The sequence below is a fragment of the Eublepharis macularius genome, chromosome 7 (assembly GCF_028583425.1).
Source record: "Eublepharis macularius isolate TG4126 chromosome 7, MPM_Emac_v1.0, whole genome shotgun sequence".
Lineage (NCBI taxonomy): Eukaryota > Metazoa > Chordata > Lepidosauria > Squamata > Eublepharidae > Eublepharis > Eublepharis macularius.
In genome coordinates, this window is record NC_072796.1 from 45,275,953 (window position 1) to 45,301,048 (window position 25,096).

General features: G+C 41.6%; 1 protein-coding gene across 3 annotated transcripts in view; it reads right to left on the minus strand.

Moving 5' to 3' along the window:
• KIF13A (kinesin family member 13A) overlaps window positions 1–25,096 on the minus strand; it is a 128,210-nt gene that overhangs the window by 12,519 nt on the left and 90,595 nt on the right. For 2 of the 3 annotated variants that reach the window (XM_054985607.1, XM_054985606.1), the window contains exons 26-35: window positions 20,496–20,534; window positions 18,671–18,770; window positions 18,203–18,329; window positions 10,165–10,220; window positions 9,045–9,169; window positions 8,086–8,262; window positions 6,571–6,663; window positions 6,287–6,443; window positions 5,897–5,970; window positions 337–381 (exon numbers count right to left, since the gene is read on the minus strand). In XM_054985607.1, the coding sequence (XP_054841582.1) occupies window positions 337–381; window positions 5,897–5,970; window positions 6,287–6,443; window positions 6,571–6,663; window positions 8,086–8,262; window positions 9,045–9,169; window positions 10,165–10,220; window positions 18,203–18,329; window positions 18,671–18,770; window positions 20,496–20,534 (993 nt within the window). Of the gene's footprint in view, window positions 1–336; window positions 382–5,896; window positions 5,971–6,286; window positions 6,444–6,570; window positions 6,664–8,085; window positions 8,263–9,044; window positions 9,170–10,164; window positions 10,221–18,202; window positions 18,330–18,670; window positions 18,771–19,402; window positions 19,517–20,495; window positions 20,535–25,096 lie in introns of all 3 variants that reach the window. The other variant, XM_054985605.1, reaches the window with a different exon arrangement.

The window sequence follows — 25,096 nt, forward strand, 5'->3', positions numbered from 1 at the left end:
ACCCAGGAATCCTTGTTTTACAGAAAAATGGGGCAATTTTTGGTTGAGTTTTTAAATAGCTCTGTTGTTTACTGACTTGAGAACTTTAGTGTCTTCTGTCCCTCACCCAAGACAAATAACTGAAAACATTTCATTCGAAGCATTAAAAATAAGTAGAGCTGAATAGAAATTAGATATTTTTTAAGGTCAAGAAATCAAATTCTACATTCTTGTTCTAAACATCTTACACATTACCTAAAACTAATAATGCACTAAAGAAAACATGCCTCTATTCTACTACATTTTCAAATGCCAGGAAAAGCTGATGTCCCCAGTTCACTTCCTGAATTTCCATACCTTATCTTCATCACAGCCATAAAGATCTAAGCGGCTAGAAGATACCTAGAACATAAACAATTATCAGGTATAAGCTAAGTGAATGCTAAACTTGCTATGTAACTTTTTGGTGTCACTGGCAAAACCTCTTTACAACCAGCCTTTGCAGGGCTTTTTTTCTGGGAAAAGAGGTGGTGGAACCCTCTCTTATCCCATGTGCGCATGGAAAGCACGCGCACCGCGCGCTCCCGGAAATGTGCGATGATGTCACTCCTGGAAGTGCCGTCACTCCCAGAACTGATGCAACTTCCCGGAAACCCAGCACAATGCATTGCGATGAGATGTTAGTAAGCTTGGAAAATTACACTGTTATGAGAAAGGGGTTGTTTCCTTTCTGTATCCTCTACAAAAAGTGAAATCTTCCATTCCCTTTCATAAAGATTTCATTTCTTTGGAATCATATTTAAAAATATGCAAGAAGGAGGTGGCCTCTAAAAATCCAAAACCCATCTCACAAATCTAAATTCTAACAGATTCCCTTTGCAAGCGTAGAAAAAAATTCCAAAATTCTTTCTCAAAATTCCAGAGTCTGAAGTTCCTAATCTAATGAATATTGAATTTTCAAATTTTCAGGGAAGGTTTTGCTTTACTGGCGCAATTCAAAATTAGATACTCAACTTCAGCTGCATTAGATTTATTCTTAGTTTAAAATGGCTTTTTTGTTGCCTGCCAACTCTACCTTACCAATGGCTAAACTGTTGTGACATTGTGAAATGCTCATAAATATTCCAATGTCCCAGACAAACATTCATAAAAACTTCCTTAACACCCATATGTCCACTGCAATTTCAGTGATGTTAATCAGCTGAGGGTAGGGAGAACCATTTGAGTTACAGCTATTAAGACATAAGAACACCTATATGCTGATGAATATATTGATGAAAGCCTTCTGTGACTTGGACACAGCTATCCATTCCTAGCATAAAACTGGAATAACCATAACTGATATTTTAACTAATACAAATAACCATAACAGATATATTTAACTAACACAGAACCAATCTGCATTCAAAAGCTGCAGGAACCATAACAATGTCAACTTCAGCCAACAAAACAATGAAAGCAACACAAACACACACACATGCACAGCCTCACCCACACCCATGAAAAGAAAGCAGAATGAACTCAAAGCAGCACACATACACACACAGTCCCACCCACACCCCCCCAAATGATAATAAAACAGAATGAACTGAAAGCAGCACACACACACACAGAAACCCCTGAATGAAATGAAAACAGAATGAACTGAAAGCAGAATGAACTCAAAGCAGCTTAACCTCCTCTGCAGAGCCAGCCCCAGCAGCTCTGCTTGCACTCTCTCTCTCTCACACAAAGGAATGGGGAAAAAGCAAAATGAACTCAAAGCAGCTAAGCCTCCTTTGTAGAACCCATGCCGGACCCCAGCTCTCTCTCTCTCTCTCTCTCTCTCTCTCTCCCCCACAGAGGAATGGAAAAAAACCCAGAATGAACTCAAAGCAGCTAAGCCTCCTCTGCAGAGCCTGTGCCAGGCCCAAGCAGGATCTGCTTGTGCTCTCTCTCACTCACTCACTCACTCAAGCAGAATGAACTCAAAGCAGCTTAGGCTCTTCTGCAGAGCCTGCAGGGCCGAAGAATCATGTGGGCAGATTCTAGAGCTGCTGGAACACTGTTCCGGAGCATTCCCCCGTAACAAAAGCCCTGATCCTTTGAAAGCTTAAAATATAAGATGCTAGCAAAAAACCTGTGGTTTTCTCTCTCTGCTAAAAGTGGTTGGAAGAGTATGATTCTTGTTCCATTTAACAGCCTGCCCTTTGTCATTTTCTTCTGCAAATAAGGGTATGTAGAATCTTGCTGTGTGAGATTTAATTCTCCCCTCGCCCTGTCCGATTTAGCATGTCCCTGCATATATGCAATTGCTGGGGGGGGGGGGGCACCATTGATATACTGACAGACAGCTACAGCAGTGGGGGAGGGACAGATCAGTTTCCCTCTCAACCAAAGGGATTAGTAGTCTTCCTGGCTGCTTAACAATACTAAGAAAGCTGTTACTGAATGTCATGTCAATTAGTGGTAAGTAAATTATCAAAGATTTAGTCCTGGAAAAAGTGATCAGCCTGGTCATGTGTGCCACAGGACCTGGCTGGTGAAGAGGGACGGATCATTCTCTCTCAAGTGTATTCTCCAGATTTCCTGGTATAACATCAATCAAGGGTTGGATTGTGGGCTTCTTGTGATCTATCTTATATTGGGCCTCCATGGAACTCGTCAGATGCTATGACAATCAGAGTTCCAACTTTAAACATGTATCTGATACTGGGGACTCACAACAGAATAGGGATTCCGTTCTTGGACCGCTCAACCTGACAGAGGCAGTCCTGAATTTGGCATTGAGGACCTCAGGACTTGTGAGTGACCCTTGGAGAATTAAGCATCCATGCTAAGGCTCCCCTGATAAGAGCAGCTCAGGCCTTCACAGCCATGCACATTCTGATTCCTATGCATGTACTGGGACGTATGTTCAATATGGTCTTCTCTGGTGACAAGATATATGGTGGACTACTCCATTATAGCCTTATTGTGGATGAACCATTGGAGAAGTTTAGACCCCAAAATACTCAGAACCTCCTCAATGATAGGGAACTGATTATGATGGTTCACCCTTGGAGGCTTACTAATACTGAGGGTTTCCTGATAAGTCTAGGGGATTTTCCATCCAGCAAAACCGGTGCTCCTACTGAAGCCTGGTTGACCTTTGGAACACATAGATGACCTGGCCAATGGATATGATTGCTCCTGAGTCCCCTCTGTCTTCTTGGTTTATTGATGAGCTTAAAGCAATTAAACAATTGGGCAGTCAGCTGGAATAATGTGTTCTCCATGAGAATACATTATTGTGCCTGCTCTGTGGTGATGGTAGTGAAGTGGGCTCACTTCACCGTTATTACTTCTATGAGATGTCCAGAGGAGCTTTTCTGGGCTATAAGGCAGCTTTTAATCTCAAGTCCTTAAGAATATGTTACTGGAAAATATATAGGCACACTGGCTGAAAGCTGCAAGGCATTTCATGGATTTAAAAAATCATTTGCATCTGCTACAACTTGGAATTTGGTCAATTTAGTTCTATCTCAGGCTGCTTATCAGAGCACACAGTATGTTCCTAGTTGTATGGATGACTAAGTTTGTATTGTCTGATGAAATGGACGAGCTGCTTGGAAGTGTGCAGACCACTATGACTAGGGTTAATCATTTCCTGGCTGATGGCTGTGAAACAGAACAGACTGGTCAAATTGGCCCAGGAGGTTAGAAATGTCTCCCCAGTCATCTTGAAGGAGGCAGTTTTAAAACTTGTTCCAAAAGTGTCTCTGATCTGAATGACTATAACAATTGTCCAGTGCCCAGTATTCCAATTCAGTGCAATGCTGGCTATGAAATTTCAGGCAGCCTTGAAAATGAATTATGTAAACCCATTTCAATCCAAACGTAGGCCTGGGTTTGGAATGAAACTGGCCTAAATTGACCCGCCTGACAGTCTTTCACAGAAGAGTACATTCCTGCTTCTTCTCCAAGACCTCTTGGGAACTTTCAATATCATCAACTATGGTAACCTTCTAGAGAGGCCAGTGAAGTAAAAAGTGAGGCACACCTTGCTTTAGTGGTTTTGGTTCCAGCTGGCTGACCAAAAGCTGTTATTGGAGGACTGCTGCTCAGCCCCATGGCATTTGTTACTGGGTTCCATAGCATTAGCCCTTCTTGTCCCCCATGTGGTTTAACATCTATGTGAAACTGCTGGGAAAGATCATCTGGGAATTTTGAGTGAGGTGCTACCAGTATATGGATGACACCCAGTTCTATTTCTCCCTGGATAAATGCTTGGAAAACGTAATCGGATGGACGAGAAGCAAAACACTGAAATTCAATATAGACAAGATTGAGATGGTGCTGGTCAATGATAACCTAGTAGGGACTGACAAGTCAGCCTGTTGTGGAGGATATTACATTGCTTGTAGTTTGAGAGTAGCTGCTAGAACATGGTCTGCAGTTGAAGTATTTTCTGTAACACACAGTACTTTCCCCCAGAAACTCCAATGATTCTAAAATGTGGTGGTTAGGTTGCTTTTAGGGGCTGGATACAAGGATTGTATCACAAGTGTTTTGAAAGACCTGCATTGGCACCTGTTAAGGGGCAACATTCAAAATACTATCACTTACTTTTGTAGCCTCGAATTATATGAGAACAGGTAACTTGAAGGACTGCCTTCTCCCATACTGTCCAATGGACCAGTTAAAGTTGTCATCCAAAGTCCTCCTATTTGCATCCTGCCCACAAAACTGAGGTTGGCAGTAACCAGAGATAGTGGCTTCTCAGCAGTGGCACCCCACCTATAGAATGTTCCTCCTCAAGAAGTTCATCTAGCTCCTACATTGTTGGCCTTTTAAATTTTATTCCCTTGCTGTTTATTGACCTTGTCTAGCTTTTTCAGCTGTGTTATATTGTTACAATTTAAGGTCTGCTCTCAATGGTGGAAATGTTTACTCTTCTGGTTTAATTGACTGTGATTTTAAACCTATATACTGGGAATGGGTTTATTATGGTTGGCTGAGATATAAAGTAAAGTAAGTAAAGCATGGTAATAGAACTTCAGGACAGTAAAGTTTATGTATTGTTTCTTCTGCATTTACGCAAAGGAGTATTATTCCTAAATTATCCCTAACAACTGGTTATTGAATGTATTAAAAATAAACTATTCTACTGACTGACTAATTTTACAGAGAAAAATATCTTCCTAATATTTAATTTAAACCACTGTTCCTGAAGTTTGTGTCTTAGTTAGAGATGGGCACAAAACAAACCACAGAACAAAATTCCGTATGGAATGGCCGGTTCATTTGCACCGAAACACACGTTCCATGGGAACGCGTTTTTCCAGAACAAACGAATTTTCCAGCCATTCTGTGGCAGGTTCGGAGTTTCACAGACCCCGCATCAGTTCCAGCGTGGGGTCTGTGAAACTGACAGCCCTTTTCTCCTCCTGCCAGAGTGGCAGGAGAAAGGGGCTGTCAGTTTCACAGCCCTCTGCGCTGGAACTGGTGTAGGTTCTGTGAAACTGACAGCCCCTTTCTCCTGCTGCCCAGGCGGTCAGTTTTAGAAACCCTGCGCCAGTTCCAGCTCGGGGTCTGTGAAACTGATAGCCCCGTTCTCCCGCTGCCCGGGCAGCAGAAGAAAGGGGCTGTCTGTTTCAAATGCCCCGCACCGGCTGTTGTAATGCCACGAACCACGAACTGGGAAAAGGTCAGAAGGTCATGATTTGAGGTTCCATGGAATGCTACGAACCACGAATCAGGTGGTTCAGGGTTTTTTTGGTTTGTGCCCATGTCTAGTCTTAGTTCTAGGTTGCAACAAATGATAGGTGGCAATCTACTATTGCTTGCTTGGTAGCATCTCCATTTCCTGTTTGAAAAGTGCCACTTACAATTATTTTCAGAATTATACCTAACACATACAAGCACAACTAGTTGTCACACTGAAAGAACATCTTACATTGTGAACATTTGGTGTGCTAACACTCCTCCGTATGTGTCGAGCTTTGGAAGAACAAGCTTCTTTGACTGTGACTGCCTGTATTAAGACACAAGGAACATAGTCAAATTTATAATTCTAGCTATTAATATTGCTGATTAAAGCTTATTTTGGAAGAGATGTGTAAAGATATATTTAGGTACACAAAGCATACTTAATTTGCTTAAACAGATTATAGCCAACATTATCAATCTGGTGCATTTGAAAGCAGATCATTGTACTAAAATCCCCCCCAAAAATTCACATCAACCGGGTTTGTGAACTATCCCATATTAAAGGTGAAGAAAAAGAAAATAAGAGATATTCCTAAGGCGTAAGAGCTAAACTAAGCAGATCAAACCTGTTTTCTACTTGCCTGTCTTAGTCGTTCCAGACTCAAAATATTTTCTACATGCAATACTCCACGCGTATATTTCTCTATGTAAGTTTCACCATCTGATGTACCCTCATTTTCACTCTTGGCTGCCATCAGAGCCAGGGTCTCTCGGTCCTCAATTTCTTCTGTAGCCTAAAATTTAATTTTAAAATGAAGACACAAATTAATGGCAACATTCTTCAGTTTTTCCTGATATTAAGTTTGTATAGTTCCTTTCCCACTTTTTTCAGCATCTTGATAAAAATACATTGGGATGTACCTTTGGTATATTTGACACTATTTCATAGGTCACACCACAAGCATAACATATATTCTTCAAGGATATTCTTCTTTTCAGACTCTGGGTGAAACTCTAAAAAAGCCAAAAGTAATTTTGAAAAATACAGAATTCACATAGTAAATAGCTTGATCAAATAAGCAAGCTACTAAAATACAATGGAAAATAGCAACCTTGAAACATCTTTCTTATATGTGGTCCTGTAATATATTTTATTTCCAGAACAATTCGCAGCTCAGTTAATTACCATGCACTCCCTGCAATTAGGCACATTGTATGAAAAGGAAAGGGAACAGTTCTCCACTGGAGGTAAAGCCACTTAAGTTGGAGGAAGAGAAGTATCAGCATGTGTAGCATACAAATATTTCCCATCTCCTGTTTTTTTCAGTCCCATCCCAATGCCCCAAAAGTTGCTCCTGAGAGTCAGTGATCCTGAGGAACAGGTTCAATGTAACAATGTGGGCTAAAATTCAAATAGGAAATCCACAGAAACCTAGAACCCTTTCCCCCTATGTGTGCACAGAAATGCACAAGAATACATTTTGATCCAACCTATATTATTTATTTGTTATTTATAGTCCACCTTTCTCACTACGACTCAAAGTGGATTATACAGCCAGTCAGTACAGTCAATTTCAAAGACATTTCAATAAACAATGTAACTGAGTATATAAATACAAATTTACAAAGCTTTAAAATTAGCAGTTATCTAATACAGAGTTGAAGAAATGCTAAACAGCACAAGCAATTCTAAGACTGACATATTAAACAACATAAACTATCCAACAGGATCATACTTACAGCAACAGACAGTACATAAAAGTAAAGTCTATAGTCCCTGTCCCTTATACTTATGCATCTCTTTAGGACTACAGTATAGTCCTCCTATCTGAATAGAAAGCTCTCTTGAGTAATTCAGTTTTGCATTGTTTGTGGAAAGCCAGGAGACTGGGAGCTTTCCTGACCTCTTTGGTAGCAATTTTCCATATTGAGATCACTTTCTTGTAAGAAAATTGAGTGCCGTGGGCAATCAGCATACATTTGTTCCTTTAGCTGCATATGAATGAATAGAGGAGAACAGTAGCACTGCTGACACTAAGCAGGTATGAACCAAATCAGTGTCTTGATGGGAAACCAAAGGAAGCCAAACTAAAACACCCAAATTATTGATTCTTCCAGAGGAATATAAGACATCAAACTTGGTAGTTGTTATTATAATAAAATACTTACAGCCCATGGTAATAAGAAGGGAACAAAGTTAAAAATCCAAATCAACACATTGATAGTCTCCATATCAAGCACTTCATTGATTATGGCATGAACAAATTTATTTTTGTACGAATTCTAGGTTACAAATGGAAGTATTTCATGGACATGCTTCCTAACTTTAGATTCCTCATTTTTCTTCCCAGTTACGATGATAAGCTAGGAAAGAAATGTAACCAATGCAGGATACAATAAAACTGAAAGCAGACCTGAATAACAATAACCTGTTACCTGTTTATTGTAAATATTAGCTGCAATCCTTTTACGTAACACCAATTCCATTGTAGCAGGATGGCTGAGCTGGATTGTGATCTTCACTATTAAGTAGATTCTCTCATTCTGAGGTGTTACCCTATTCAAGTGCACTGAATCATGCACAGATGAATCCCAGGCAGCAGTGGCTGATACCTAAGAGCACAGTTTGGTAGAGTATGAAAAAAACCATCATACATATTGCTTACACATAGATCTGAAACGCAAAAATGCCTAATGAAAGTAAGTTAGGTTTACTGAAAACTATTGAAATGAATATTTCAGGGCAATTTGTGGTGGAGTTATAGTGAGCCTTTTATCAATAGAAGGAATGGCTCCAAATCTGGAAGATTGGAAGAATGAATCAGTATTCTTCCTGAGAAAATACCCACATCCTCACACAAACAATGCATCAGAAGCCGATATTCTAAACTCATTGGGGAAAGGTATTTGTGTACAAGAATGAACTCAACAAACAAAATCATTAATCCCATTTATGCAGGATCTTTTATGAATTAGACACTGTGTAGTTTTCATTCTGATGGATCTCATGAGTTACTGGGGGAGAGGTTCTTTAGCCAAAAGTGAAATTAATTCTTGCAACTTTTATTCCGGTAACTGAATGAAAAAGACATCAAAAAAGCAAAAAGATTGAAAACTTAGAAACAGAAGAATCATGATTGTCAAATTTAATAAGATTGTTTATATCTTCTTATAAAAATTACATTTTTTGTTCTTGGAAACACACAATTTGGTCTCTCATCACATGTAGTAATTAATCACAGAACACTTTGCTAATGAGTTGTTCTTAAACAATCTACACACTTCTTTGATCAAAGAAAAGCAGGAGATGGTATTAAAACAAATGAAATACAACAAAGACAGACAAATACGGTAAGCATAAATCAGCTGTCTAGGACAGCTTGCTAATAATTTACCTCATCATTACTATGTTTTATGATTGGCAGGTAAAAGAATTGACTTCCATGCTCCTTTGGTAGTATTGAATTAACTCCCGATGCATGTGGACCTACAAGTTGTTCATTGGCACTGAGGTCATCAGCTAACCAAAAAAAGGAAGCACAATTAAATAACAAGAGAACAAATTTTAACATCAGAGAATTCTATTACTTGTTCACTCACAGCAGGGGGTTGGGGGACAGCACAGAATAGGATTACAGCACAGAACAGCAACAGCAGTCACTGCTGCAGTCAAGTCAGCATCAGGCTTGTAGACAGAACACTAGTTGTTATTGTATCACTAAAGCCTTACTGCTATCAGGAGACAGGACGCACTACACAACAGCTCCGCTGGAATCAAGAAGTCCCATTTCTGCTACAAAGTCTCAATATTTAGGGTTTCATGGGGGACAGGGACTACTCAGGACCTCCACGGAGCCCTGAAAGAATAGCCACAGTAGTTCAGTTCAGAAGACTAGAAGAAATGCCCCCAAAGTGAGGTTGTTCTCAATGGCAAAGGCACTATCTAAAAGACTGAATTTGTTAAAAAGTATTGTAAATAATCTTGGGATGCTGATATTGAAAAGATCAAGCAGAAGTGTTGCCTTCTGCCACAGTGTTCAACACATGAATCTTAAATACATTAAAGAGAAATTACTACTGTAAACAAGGCTTCAAATATATTGGTAACTAATGTTGTATTTTAATATGTTATTTGTTACTTGTACACATCAATTTAATATAAAATAACTATCTGAAAACTCAACACTACGGCAACACTTTGATATTTTTAATGATGCCGTTTAAGAATGTATCTTACATAGCATAAAAAAGTCCTTACTGCCCAAGAGCTGGATCTTTTATACCACAATGAGTATCTTATTTTATAATGTCTTGCAAGTACTTTAATGGTTGTAACTTTTGAACCAGTTGTATAATTATGCTTTTCTCAACATAAACAATAAGCAAAGCTATAATTTCCCACACCCGCTCTAGGTATAAAGTGACATGACTAGATGGGTTTTTAAAAAATTTCTCACCCTTGAGCTTCACTCAATTAACTCATGCCCTTCTCATCTATAGCAAGCTGTAACTTACCATTCAAATCAAGGAAAAGGACAGGTATATGTGTTTCCATTCCAGCAGGTGGGATCCTAACAGTAAAAGATAATCTCTGTCAATATAGTCAATCATACGCATGCATTAAATATTTTATTGGAAACTCAAGTCTCTTAAAAAAAAAAAGAGCCAGTAATTCAAGTTAATCAGCAGTAGGTATTAATACAATACAATTGAAATATGTAAAGAACTGTGTACATTAGCAGCACTTATCAAGCTAATAATTATGAAATATCAAGCTAATATGCATGATGTAGCATATTCCATTATAATGGAAACTGCAACTTAAAATACTTCAACATCTGTGAAACATACACACACAATAACTAGAACATAAAATAGAAAATTACAATATACCACATCCCTGATTTTATTTGCTTGGTATTGATTGCAGTCAACCTTTGGGAGGAAAGGATGGGAGTTTGTATGGTTCAGCGTTGTGCAGTAGATGGAAAGGATGGCCTTTGGGCACTTTGCTTCTCTATAAAGAACATGTTATTCCATATATTTGGCACACTTGTGTACACAAGTGTGTACACACTTGATATCTGATCAGGACAACAACAATAAAATGGCAGTGAAGGAAATCAGATGCAACTTAATGTGGCTTAGGAGTCACCAGTATCGTTGTTATAAAATCTCATTTTCAGATTATGTTTTCTCACACGCTTTCTTTTGGAATGTATACTATTTTTAAAGAACCCATACTTAAATTTCTTCTAAACCCATTTTTCCAGTACTCTTGCTTCAGTTATGAAGGTGCTTTTTGTTTTGCTGTACTTATCGTTAACACACTCTTCCACTTTTATTACAAATATAAAATGTTACAAGTACCTTCCTATTAGGGGTGTGCACCCCGAAAACATTTGGAAATACCCAAAACCCGAAGCAGCAAGCCACTTTGGATTCGGGTATTTGAATCGCTTTGGAATGCTACATAAAGATTTGGAGCATTCTAAAGTGATTCAGGGGGCTGGGTTGTCTCCCAGCACCATCACCCCCCCACTTAGCCCCCGTCCCCCCCAACCCACTTACCTGGCCCTTTAAAGGGCCAGTTTAAGCAAGTCCCTTTAAACTAACAGCTGGCAGGTGGCGGGGGGGGGATCCCCCCGACTGACAGCTGATAGTTTAAAGGGCCCCTTTCCTGCCACTTGCAAGCGGCAGGTCCCTTTAAACTATCACCTGGAAACCCAAACCCCACACCCCCAGCCCCAGCCCCCTACTTATCTTGGCTCTGCTGCTGGGGTGGTGGAGGCTGCGGCCCAGCTGCAGCGGCTCTGGCCTTCTCTGCCACCCTGCGAGCCCGCGTGGGGGTGGAGGAGGCCAAAAAGGCCCTTCTTGCCCCTCAAATAGCCACCGTGGGACCTGCCGCTTGCAAGCAGCAAGGAAGATTAGATTGAGCTTGGGACTCACTGTAAACCATTGATTTTATTGCCCATGTTTACTCAATTGTTATATATTGTCGTGCTTTTTGTTTTACTGTTTTCTTGTTTTAATTGTTATGGCCTATGGCTAAGACAATAAACACAACTGAACACGAACACAAATAGGGTCCGATTCGAGTATTTTATCCGAATCGGAAACCCGAAGCACACACCCCCTACTTCCTATAGCTATTGCATTTCAACACCTGCTGGCACCCAATAATAAAATAGCCAAGCAGCCTTGCTTTGGACTGTTGATACTGTACTCTCAAAGAATTGTTAAATTAACATAACCAGAGTTTGTTAAGTTTTTATTTTAGAGAAGAAGGATCTCAAGTACAGTTCCTTCAATAGAGTACCTATCTTGTGAATACACTAACCATAAAGTATTAAGGAATCTGTAAATATACAACAATACAAAAGACATAAAACAGGGTTGCACTTACCTGTAAGTGTTGTTCATTGAGGTCTTCTGCACAGGCACACATGGGACTGTGCATGCGCAGGCCTTCCGATCAGTAGGTTCTATAGCTAAAATTCCTCTAGAGGATGGCTGCCCTTTCCCAGAGTGCTGATGCAGCTTGTTTCCCACCAAAACAGTGATGCCCCCAATGCTCAGATTCTCCTTACCTGTCAGATTCTCCAGGTAAGTAGTGAAGAGCACACAGCGGGGAAGAAGGGAGGGTATGGGTGCCTACACAGAAGACCTCAATGAACAACAGTTACCTGTTTTCATTTTTGGTTTTCTGTGCAGTCCCACATGGGAAATTAACAAGCCATTTACCCGTAGAGAAGGCATGTGCTCTTTGTAAGAACAGCGTTTGGAGGACTGTTTGACCCACAGTTGCTTCCCTCCTGTTAGTACATCTAGGGCATAGCGCCTGATGAAAGTATCAGCTGAAGTCCATGCTGCAGCTCTACAGATGTCTTGTAGAGGAACACCTTTGAGCAGCGCTGCTGAAGATGCCTGTGATCTGGTGGAATGGGCATGTCCTCCCAATATACAACGTAAGTCATTTTGTTCATAACATATCCTAATAGCCTGAACTACCCACCTGGGAATGGTTTGAGAAGTAGCATTTTTACCCCCATTTGGGCCTGCATAATAAACAAAAAGTTGGATATCTGACCTAAACTTTGCCATGCCATTTAAATAAAAGAGTATACCCCTCCTCACATCCAGAGTATGTAATGTCTTTTCTGACTCGGATGTTGGGTAGTGCTGCTAGTTCACTTACTCTCCTGGCAGAGCTGATGGCTACCAGGAATGCTACTTTAATTGAAAGGAGTCTTAAGGGACAAGTGGCCAGGAGCTCAAATGGCTTAGTCATCAGTCTTGTCAATACCAGCTGCAGTGACGTGAAGGATGTGGCTGCTGACGAAACCCATGGTCTGGCCGTGGTGGGCGGCAGGCGTGAGTGGAGGATTGAGGGACTAGCTGCCGAAGGAAACATGTTCTGAAGACCTTTCAGAAACAATTTAGATGCATAATATGAAAATACTGTTTTCTTGTTTACTGGGGAGTGAAATGTTGAAATTGCAGCCAGATATATCTTGATGGAAAATGAACAGAGCCTAGCCTGTTTAAGACTCAAAAGATATTCCAGAACAGAGTCTAAAAGGCACATATACAGATTAAGGCTTCTTAATAGCATCCTATACATTTATCCCATTTATGGGCATAAGATCTCCTTGTATTAGGGCATTCAGTATAATTTCTGCTACCTCCTGAGGAAGACCACCTACTGCAGAACCAACCATGGCATCAGTCTGAGTCTAGGTATATGACACCTCACACCTCGGTATAGTAGGAGATCTGTTACCAACTACAAGTGTCAAAATTTTCCTAGATCATTAGAAACAATCTGAAACCATGCCTGATGTGGCCAGAATGGTACCATTACTATGCAATCCATCTTTTCCATCTGTATTTTGCTGGTGGTGCGAACTATAAGGAGTATGGGTGGGAAGGTGTAAAACAGATACCCTGACCATGCTAACTGAAAAGACTCTCCAAGGGATCCTCCTGAGTCCATTCCCAGAGAAGTTAAGTCACTAAATTAGGTCTAGGAGTGGTTGCTAGATCCCCATCTATTTAGAGGGGTTTAGTTTGGTTCTCCAAAAACTGAAGCCATGGTTACTATAGATGCTTCAATGGAAGGTTGGGTGGCATACTGTGACCATCTCACAACCCACAATATATGGTTGAAGGGTAAAGTGTTAGAAATGAGGACAGTTCATTATGTGCTTATCTCCTTTGCCGATATCATGCAACACAAACATGTCCAAATACTTATGGACAACTGTACCACCATGTTCTGCATGAACAAGCAGGGAGGCAATGCTTCCAGGACTCTTTGTCAGGAATCCATGTTGATCTGGGATTGGACAGTGTGACACCAGGTCTCCCTCCTTGCTATCCACATTATGGGGACAGCCAATCTAATTGCAGGCAGGCTGAGCAAGCTAGGTTTTTACACTCATAAGTAGTCACTGAAGGAGTCGTGTATACGGTCAATTTCCCAGCAATGAGGATTCCCAGACATTGACCTGTTTACAACAAAGGAAAACAGAAAAACTTTATTGTTCTGTTCTAGAGGGGGAATGGAATACTTTCTATTTTGTGAGTGTATTGAGAGGTTGTGGACAGACAGAAACCATAGTTGTAAGCCCCTCATATGTAGCCTTGCTAGGTGAATCACCTCTGTAGTTGCAGCCATCAGTCCAAGAAGCACCTGAATTTTCAGAGCAGATTGCAATCTATAGTTTATCACAGATTTGACTACGGTCTTTAGTTTTTGCAATTTCTCTAGTGGGAGAAAAGCCTTATAGATGAGTCTAGTAATGCACCAATAAATAGCACTTTTCTAGAGGGATTTGAGGTTGGATTTTTTAAAATTAACCATTAACCCCCAAGCACTGACACATTTCTAAAGCCAGGTTTATGTGCTCCTGTAAGGCCTCTTTGGATAGTGGTACTCATCAGGGCTTTTTTTCAGCTGGAACACGGTGGAACGGAGTTCTGGAACCTCTTGAAAATGGTCACATGGCTGGTGGCCCCGCCCCCTGATCTCCAGACAGGGGAGTTTAGATTGCCCTTCGCACCGCTGGAGGGCTGGAGTGGCGCAAAGGCCAATCTAAACTCCCCTCTGGAGATCAGGGGGTGGGGCCACCAGCCATGTGACCATTTTTGCCGAGGGCGATTTAAACTTTTAAAAACTCCCCCCTTGTTCCAGCTGACCCAAAGTTACATCATTGGCCTTGGGAGCATGCGTGCCCTGAACGCATGCACATGTGGTACCAGGGGCACCACCTCCCACCAAGAGTTGCCCCTTGTGCTGGCAACCCACTGTGTTCCACCACCTCTTTTCACAGAAAAAAAGCCCTGGTACTCATTGTACCACTCCCTTCTCTAGCAGCTCTGACAACTCTTTCGCCAGCCCAAGTATTGTATTTTGGATAGGTTTATGAGGAAGACTCAGACACAGGGAACTGCTGAACTAAATTTTATAACCACTCTTGATAACTTCAAATACCCAAACATCTGTGGAGATGCCCAGGTTGCGTAAAAGTAGGTTAGTCTTATCATTGAATACAATAGGTTTCTCCTGTGTTAGTCAGAACTGCTTCTGATTTTGGTTTGGATCCTTGCTCCTCACTCTTGACTTATGAGTGGGTTTACATTTCTGATACTGCTGTTTTGAAAGCCGGATTGTCTCCTCTTGGATCACTTTGACTAGGACTGTAATGATTTTAAATATGTGTGTGTGTCTTTAAACGCTTGGTGTGGTACAGATGAAGAGTGGGGGTGAAAGAGAGGGATGAGTGAGTGGTTGATGACTGAGAGTGTGGGCGGAGTGAATGCAGTTTTTAGTTACTGAGGGAAAAAAGATTCAGTCTGGGGAAAGCAGGCAAGCTGTGTGCAGCCTGAGCGTGTTTAAGCATTTCTGAAAGAAATATAACCTGTGTGGAAATTCTGAACTCTGTGTGTTTGAGAGGAACCCATTCATTCTATCTAAAGCAGGTAAATTGTGTGTGCGCCTGAGAGAAAATCTATGTGTATTTGAGTGAGAAATTGAGATCTGAAGCAGGCAAACTGTGTGTGCCGCCTGAGAAAGTTTATGGAGATCTGAGTGACTGAACCTAAGTAAAGAAACTTTAAGAACAGATAACACTCTTTGAAACCATCAAGCTTAAGTACTGTAGAGAAACCGACACATTTCTTGTAAAAATAAAAGTTTACTTTGTTTTTTTTTTTATCCCAGAGTATCTGTTATTCCCATACCCCATTCCTATCCACAGGACTACGTAGTACCACGAAGGAGCCTGACCCTTGGGCATGTTATTAAAGGGGGAAATTTAAATTATTTGGGAATATAATTCCTGGTGGCAGTAATCTACCCATAGAGGGCAAGAAGAAAAGACTTAAAGGCAAAATCTAACTGAGGCAAAGAAAGGAGCTTGTAACAAGGACCTTCTAGTCCTCAGGTTGATGCACATTATATACTGCCATCTTATTCCAAAGGAATATCTGGTAAGTCCCCCATAACAGCAGCATAATTAGAAATGTGTATGTTGAGGGCTGTAGACATATAGACCTTTTGTCCCAGGCTATCCAGCTTCTTTTCCTCTCTGTCAGCAAGCATAGAATGGTGACCTTGCCTGTCTTGATTACATCTCCTCTGTAACTAATGATGACGGAAGAGGATGAGTAAATAGAAAGGGACATTTGTCTTCCTTGGTCTTATAAAGCCCTTCAGCCTTCTTAGATGTAGGGGCAGTAGAAGCTAGCTTCTGGCAAAGTGTAGATATCAAATCTATGAACCCCTTGATCATGGAGAATGCGATGTTGTCCGGGTTCCCAGAATAGAAGTATTGCAGTACTTTGTCCTTGGGTCTTAGCTCAGAAAAGGCCATATCTATATCTGAGGATTTTGCCATTTGGAGCATCTGCTTGGCATAGTCAAAAGTCATCTGTGAGAGAAATAGGTTCCCTATCTCTCATAGACTCATCTGGTGACGGTTCAGATGGTAGACTTGGGCACTGCTCCCCCGGGTAGGGCTCTGGGTCTGATTCAGGTAGATGAAATGCCATGAATGACTTTGGAATGGAGTACCATCAATGGTGCACTCTAGGCTGTGTAAGATCAGATGCAAATCCTACAGATTCTGTTCTGTAGGGTTCACCCAAGTCAACTTCCAAAGGTGGAGGTACTTCTTGATACTGCACTAGACATTTGTGCATACAGAAGCTCTGGTGTGAAATTTGTTCAATGCCCCCCTAAAGCTGTGTAAGAGTATCTTGGGGGTAATTCCCTTTCCTCTTCTGAGGAGTAAGAACCTGAATGAGGAGAATGGGTATGTGGGGTCTCTGCTATCTCCAGATCTCCAGTCTCCAGGTCTGTGACCTGCATCCTATGAGAACTTCTCTTATGTTTGGAGTGCTTTGATTTAGATGTAATATTCTTTCTGGGAGGTTCCAGAGACTCTGGGGTTGGCTCTTCAGTTCCCTCGGATCTATGCTTCATTGGCCTCAAAGCTTAATGTGGCTCCGTAAAGGTTGTTCATACCGTCTGATCTGATAGCTCTCTAGATTCTGAGCATTGTTGGATCTGAAGAGCTATTGAGCTGATGGGCTCGTAGTGCTTGAAGCTCAGTGGTGCTGTCAGATCCGTGATGTTAACGGATCCAAAGGGCTTGGGGTGGCTGAAGCCGATTGGCAGATCTGATGAGCTCAGTGCACTTGAGGTTGAACAATGTTTCCGGATCTGAGATGGTGCAGTTGGATCCAAGGGGCTTGGAACCTCCGAGAGCACGATGGCTGGTGTTGCGATCGGCAAGCTCCACAAGGGCAGAGGACTTAGTCAATTTAGTAAATGGGCGAGTCGCAGCCAACAATGCCCATTCCCATAAAGTAGCCTTGAGTCTGATAGCTCTTTCTGTTCCAGTCTTAGGGGAGAAGCTCTGGCAGTGTTTGTATGAGCTAACGTTATGCCCCTCTCCCAAGCAGACAAGGCAAAGACAGTGCCCATCAATTTTAGACATTTGTGTATTGCATTGAGTACATTTTTAAATAAGGCTTTTTTAGCCATTCTGACTCTCTCTTTCTCTTGTCTAGGCAAAGAATAAAATCAACGGAAGATCGCTAAGAAGAACCTCTCCAGTTGGCAGCAAAAGAGGAACTGAGGGTCAGGGCTATCACTCCTCCCCAAGAGCAGGCTGTTTCAGTGGGAAACAAGCCACGCCTGTACTCTGGGAAGAGGCAGATGTCCCTTAGAGGAATTTTAGCTATAGAACCTACTGATTGGCAGGACTGTGCACATGCAGTACCACGAGGGCCTGCATGGAAGACTGAAAATGAACCCAACTTTCTATTATAACATATTTGCAGTGTGATAAGACTCATAAGGGCAGTTTTATTTCTCACTGTTATATGTCATTAGCCGCCCTATGAGCCCTATTGGGGCATGAGGAAGGGGAATATTTTTTTTAAATAATAAAACTTTAAAAACTCTAAGCAGCTTATTTTCCCCTCAAAAACCCATTAGACGTTCATTTGAAGTCACTGTAATGTACATGGTTTCTCTACTTACCAATTTGCAGGAGCACCTGGAATCCCACTGTCTGGAGCTGGGACAAGCACAGCATTCCTCTCTTCTGTTAGACCCACCCACTGTTCTACAAGTCGTGCTTCTCTTTCTTCATCATCATCCGTTTTCACTGTAACACAAGAGGAAATGGGGGGGAAAGAGATAAAGCATGTTAGATCTATGGCCTTTAAGATACATTTTGCTCCATATTTAACAGCAACAAAGTGACACTATATTTAGATTGTAATACATTCTTATTCAGTGAAGTTAACAGAAATTCTACCAGTGGAAATGAACGTTCAATTTTCACTTTAAAGCTCATCCAAGCTACCACATCTGTTGCTTATTAAGAAAGTTCCTTTCTAGACTGATAGATTTTGAACAAAAGTAGATTTTTAAAAACCTGTAATGCATATTGTTAAAAAGAGAAAAAGTACTTGTAGAGTAAGTAAAACCACAAGGAGTACAAACCTTGTTTATTGCTGATTTTCTTAATCTGCTCATCTAAGTATTCTCTCCGTTTTATTAGTGCCTCAGACCACCTCTCTCTCACACAATTTAAGTCTTCTTCCTATTGAGTAGAGAAATGTGTGAATATACAGTATACTATTTTATGCCATATTCATCTACAATTAGAGAAGTTATTCAATAGTTTGATTACAGATACAGAAAAATGTTAACTTATTTACATTAGAGGGATTAAACAGTGTATCGCCCAAGAAGATAAGCTTGCCAATTTGCAAGTGGCAAAAAAGATGAAAAGCTAGAATTATATTTTCCATAATCTGAACTATTTGTGTACTTCATCTTGGAAAAATTTGTGATTTAAATTCAAGCAGAAAAATAATGTAATGGCCAAGGAACTATTTAATAGCATATGGAACTGCAGATGATTATAGAGATATCTGTAAAATACCCTTAAATCTGCATAAATTTAATTACTGGTAGCTGCCAGCAGTGCAACAAAAATAATCCCCATGCAAACAAAACCCCATCATGCAATCATGCTTTCTGAAGTTATAGGAATGCTGAATCCTTTCTTCATTATCATTATCAGGAAGCGCCAAGAACAGCTTGCAGCAAGTTAGTAGCTAGTTTAGGCTCAAACTATATATGACAGTTGCAGATCTGCCCGAAACATGTAGAAAGCAGATGGGAGGGAACTAATTTAAAGAGTTATGGGGACATATGGGGGGGATATACTAATCCTTCTCTCTGCTTGCAGCAGCCCCGCTGTCTGTATCTTTTCTGCCAGTCAGACTCAATACTGGAAACAATTCCAACAGATAAAAATGCAGAGTGAGGAGCAGACAGAAGCTGCAGAGAAATAAACAGCAGGTATTTAGGAGGGATTCCCTCCTTTATCTGTGTGCCATTTTGATCTTTAAATTAGACCCCTTCTGTGATCTATGTGATTGGAGCAGATCTGCTACTAGAATGGGTAATCTGAGCTTTAGGTTTCTGAAACAAACAACTGTTCAGCTTACTAGGCTATTTGGGAATGCCTGAATTTATGCTACAGCTAAATTTGCCTCTTAAAAATTAATTAAGGCTGCTGCAAATCAAGTAAAATGTATTGGACTAACGTAAAAACTGATTTAACAGTTTGTTTTTTTGCCACACGTTTGTATTTTCATAACACGTATTGGCTTGGATCCTGATTAAATTTTCCACTAATGGAAGGGTGGGAGGTTCACCAACTCCCCCCTCACACTGCAGATGTCAAAAGTATCTTTCATGCAGTTCCCTTTGGATTCCTGTCTCCCAAGAGCAGTAGAAAGGAAAAGGCAGGAAAGTCCTGTTCCAATAACAGAAGTGCCTTCCATTAGTGGAAAATGTAGTGGGATATAATCCATTATGATCAAATAAAATTAATTACGAATATGGATGCTGAATTTACATACAATTATGATTTTACATGATAGAAGAAAAAGTTCTAGCTTTATGTCAATTCTTCTACTCATGTAACTTTTATCTATAGATATCTAACACATTGATACAGGAGTCTTGTGGCACCTTAAAGAGTAACAACAACATTTTATTCCAGCATAAGATTTTAGGGACAACAGCTCATCTACATATGCAATGATAGTTATGGAAGCCAAATGAGAAAACACATTGTACAATCAAATTAAATTGAAATGGCTTGTTCTGTAATAAAAAGCCTTTTAAGGAAGATAGTATTTTAAAGCTTGTTGTGTGTACCAATATTCATCTAGAGCCCCTTTCAGAGTTGATAACTATTAGCATTAGCTGTGCCCCATGCCATGTGATTTGACAGCAACAGCAGCAATACCTGATAACTATCCATATCACCACCATCATCATCATCTCTCTGGTAGAAAAAAATAAACTTTGTAAACATAAAGAACATGCATTTTTCTTGGTAATATGCCACAAATTAAGAGCATTTACAAATGTAAACAATAGACACAAATTAGATTAAAAATAAAATATCTACTAAACTTAAAATCAATTCAAATGTTACTACCAGTGGCCCATTAACATGGAGGACAATCAGGCAGGTGCCCCTCCTCTCTATCTTGAACTTCAAACGCAATGTATGAAACAGGGCTTCCACATCAATGACTGGTTACACAAAGTCATCATCCACCGGTTTATTTTTTGGGGGGGGGGCAAAATTGGATGAAAAGGATGCTAGTGCTGGATGCTGGTCACATATTTTGAGGGAAATATTAGATTCAGCCTCCCCATGACAGGTCACCAGAACTGTCAAAGCAGTCTTCATCAACCAATTGTTAAAGAATGTGTATATTAAGTTTTGCGTACAGATCAAGGTACAAGACACATTTTTTTAAAAAAATCCCATGCAACACCATTTGAATCCAGCAAAGTCAAGCCATTGTTTGCTTATCCCATCCCAGATCAGAGTACATTTGTTCCTTAATAATATGACAGAGAATCTGTGTTGGGGCTTTTAAACATTACTTTGAGTTCTTGCTACTGGCTCTTCTTTATTTTAGTTTGATTCTTTTTTCCTTACTATCATATATTAGGTATGACTGGTATTACCACACAACACTTTCACAGGTAAATCAGAGAAAGATACATTAAAGGTTACTAAAGTAAGTGCACAATTGGATGTAAAAGCAAACTAAAGAACAGGAAGTAAATCACAAATTGGTTACCAGGTGCGAAGACACAAAATAATTTCCCCCCCTTAGAGATAAGATTAAAATTAAACATGGTTTCCGTAATTGAAGAGTCTGACTAATTATGGTTTCCATAATTGAAGAATTTGACTGATCATGGGGCATACCAGCCCCATGATCATTACCTTTTTCTACACTTTTTTAGGTTTTCAATATTATTTTTGAGACATAGTGACCATATGATAGCTATGGCAAACAGCTAAGGAAATATGAAGGCGTGGACATGGTAATCTAGAGAAATGACCAGAGCAAGGAACAAAACAAAAATCAAGATATATAAATGTAAGTTGTTATACAGCTATGCACCAGTCCCCAAGCAGTGGCCATTCTCCCCCCTGACTGTGCCAAAAGGGCTTTTTCAGCTGTTTAAAAAATTGGCAATTGAATATCATAATGGTATAACAATGTGTGTATCAGATGCTCTGAACTCTCAATTTTCATTTTTTTTAAAAAGCAAATCTCTATTATAATGACATAACTCACACAATGCTCTCATTATGGCCAAATGAGCCCTTCAAAACCCAAAAGCAGCTGACTGAGCATGAAGTCTTTCACACACAGGTACACAAATTAGTATCCATACATATATTCACATTTTTGGAAACAACTGGCTGGCTCACTTCCTCATGAATTAAACAGACTTTATCATTGGCTGACAGAAAGGAAAATTAGAGAGAACAATGTACAACTTCCAGACAGTGGTAGATGCTGTGTGAAATGTTATGTAGCCAGCTGCCTCATCAAGAGCTGCCTCTAACACAGCCTTTTCTAAAATACTCCAGCCCGACCTTTCCTAATCTCCTGTGAAGTCTAACCCTTAATCCTCTTCCACTGCTTTTAATAAAATGTTGACTCTTTAGGCAGCTCTCTGACAGGGGCTGACAGCCTTGTATCATGCACAATGTTTAGCACTCCATTAGCGTTATCTAGGGATGTGTGCATAGGGTATCCAATTCAGGAAAAAAAACCAAATTGGGCCCGATACAGAAAGATTCGGTATTTTCAAATTGGGGCCAGCATGCCCCGACTCAGAAATACCAAAGCAAAGCTTTCTGAAGCGATTTGGATCGCTTCAGAAAGCTTTGGGTTAGCCAGCAGTAGCCCTTTGCTAGCTGTTTGCAAATGCGACAGGAGGAGGAGGTAGTGAGTCACTCACTCCTTCTCCTAACCCCTCCCATCTTGCAAAAAAAGGAGGGAAACTTTGCTTTGCTGGCTGTTTGCATTGCAATGCAATGCAATGCAATGCAAGCAGCCAGCAAAGTCAGAGATTCCCGCCTAATTTACAGGTTGGGAGGGGTGAGGAGGGGTGAGTGACTAGACTAGGAGTACAAGGGGAAGGAGGGAGGGGGATCAGGGAAGGGAGGGGGGAGTTAGGAGTATCCAATGCCACTGCTGCATTCTCCTTCCAGCCAATGGACTCTGGACAGGGATGCAGCCGATTTAAATTAAGAGGCTGGCCTTTGGGCCAGCTTCCATTGTGTTCCTGGCCTAGAGAGAGACTGAGAAGGCCTGTGGATTCTCAGTCTCTGTGGTGTGGCCTGGACTTCTGCGACTGCTGTTCGGGGTCTGGGCCTCAGCCCCCGGACTTGCTGGGAGGGAGGCAACTGGGAGACAGCAGCCCTGCTGCCCCAGCCAGCAACCAGGGTCAGAACCCACCTACATCTGGGGAAAGGGACAAAGGGCCAGGGCCTCAGAGGGCTAGAGGAGGCAGAGAGGCACCAGCTAGACCCACCCTCCACGGGGGCAATAGGGGGCTCAGCAGAGCAGAGGGAGAGAGCAAAAGCAGGGGGAATAGGGACCCAGCAGCTGCCCAAACAGAGCTCTTACCTGGCAGAGAGGAGAAGCAGCCACAGCAGCTCAGAGCCACGCCCCAGCCTCCACCTCAGCTTGAAGACAGCAGCCTGGCTCAGGAGATGCTCAGAACCAAGCCACTCCAGGTGAAGCTGCTGAAGGCATTCTGTGGGAAGAGCTGGGCAGCCAGCCAAGGGGCCACAGCTGGGCCTACCTTCAGTAATCAGCTCAGCCAGAGAGGCCTGGCAGCCAGCCAACATGACACAGCTGTTGCTGATCCAGGCAGACCAGCCAGCTACCTCAACTGCAGCAGCTTGAGACAGCCCAGGCCAACGCTGGGAGGCCAGGGAGGGGTGTGGCCTGGCAGGCAGGACCTGCAAGGAGGGCGGGGCGGTGAGAAGGCCCTATAAAGGCTGGCTGGGGAGAGCTCTGAGGTGGTGGGGGTGAGTAAGGAGTGATAGTGTGGAAGCAGAGCAGTGTGAGAGTGGAGGCTTGGAGGAGAGTTCTGGGGGGGGGGGGGAGATGATGGAGGATGCAGGGGGTGAGCATACCAGGGTGAGCAGGCCAGCAAGTGGACTGAGAGGGAGTCTGGGTGATGTATACTGCTCCTCCTTCCACAGAGCAGGGTCCTGCAGCATCCCTGGCACCCCTCTGATGTCAGGGCCGGCCCAGCTGGCGCCCTGCCCAGCAGCAGCAGCAACAAGCCCTGACAACTGTGAGGATCTGACTGACTCAGTGCTGGCCTTCAGGAGACTGGTAGGTGAGTCAGTCAGTGACTCACTGGCTTTTCTATTTAGGGGGGAGGTGGTGGGTTACTGCTTGTCTGGGTGGAGAGGAAGGGAGGAGAATTTAATTTGAAGTGTTTTACTTTTAATTACTTTATTTTTTTGTGGGGGTGGATTCTTGTGTGTGTGTGGGGGGTCTTTTTTTGCTTTGAGTGGCTGCTGGCTGGGGCATTTGTTTGGAGGAGGGAGGCTGGTTCGGTTTTAAGAGTTTATAGTTTAGTTGTGGCTTTTATTTTCCAGCTGCTGTTTGGTGGGCCTTAAAGGTTTAAAGGGTTAGGGGCTTGATTTTTTCAGTTGTTGGGGGAGGGGTTAAAGGTTAATAGTATTTGGATTAAAGGTTAATAGTTACTAATTATCCAAATTAACCAGCTTCCATTCTGTTCCTGGGTTAGAGAGGCTAGAGAGACTCCCACTGCGGCTGGTTGAGGCTCTCTGTCTCCAGTTTGGCTGCAGCCTGCCACTGAGGAGGAGAGGACTTCACCTGGAGGATGCCTGCCTGCCTGTCTGCCTGACCATTGCTGGACTGCAGGATTGGTGAGAGAGTCAGTCACTGACTCACTGGGTTTTCTATTTGGTGGGGGGAGGTGGTGGGTTTCTGCTTGTCTGGGTGGGGGGAAGGGAATTTAAAGTTACTGTTGGGGCTTAATTTCAATTGTTGTGGGGGGAGTTAAAGTTTTTAAGTGTTAAAGTTAGTGCTGTTAGTTTTAGCTGTGTTTGGTTCTACTTTGGGTTTCCCAGAATAGTTTTAAATAGTGTTTTTAGAAGGTAGGCTACTTGTAGGCCTTCAATGAATATTTGCCTTGAGTTAGGTTCTGTTCAAATTATATATATATAATTAGTTCTCCCCTAACTAGGGTTTCACTGCCCAGTCACACTTGGAGCCAGGCCGGGCATTTATTGTGGTAATAGGCTTCCATTTATATTAGGGTTTAGGGCCAGATTGATTCCTGAAGAGGAATTCAGCTGTTTGCTGTGTAGGTTTAGGTTCCCAAAAATAAATAGGGCCTTTAAAAAAGATATTTAGCTAGCCATCTCCACTAGTAACAGAGCCACAAGAAACATAGATTTAGAAACAGGTAGATAGGTTTTGAAACTAAATTGTAAATTTGGGTTTTTTAAATAAATACAACAGGTAGTTAGTGTAGGTT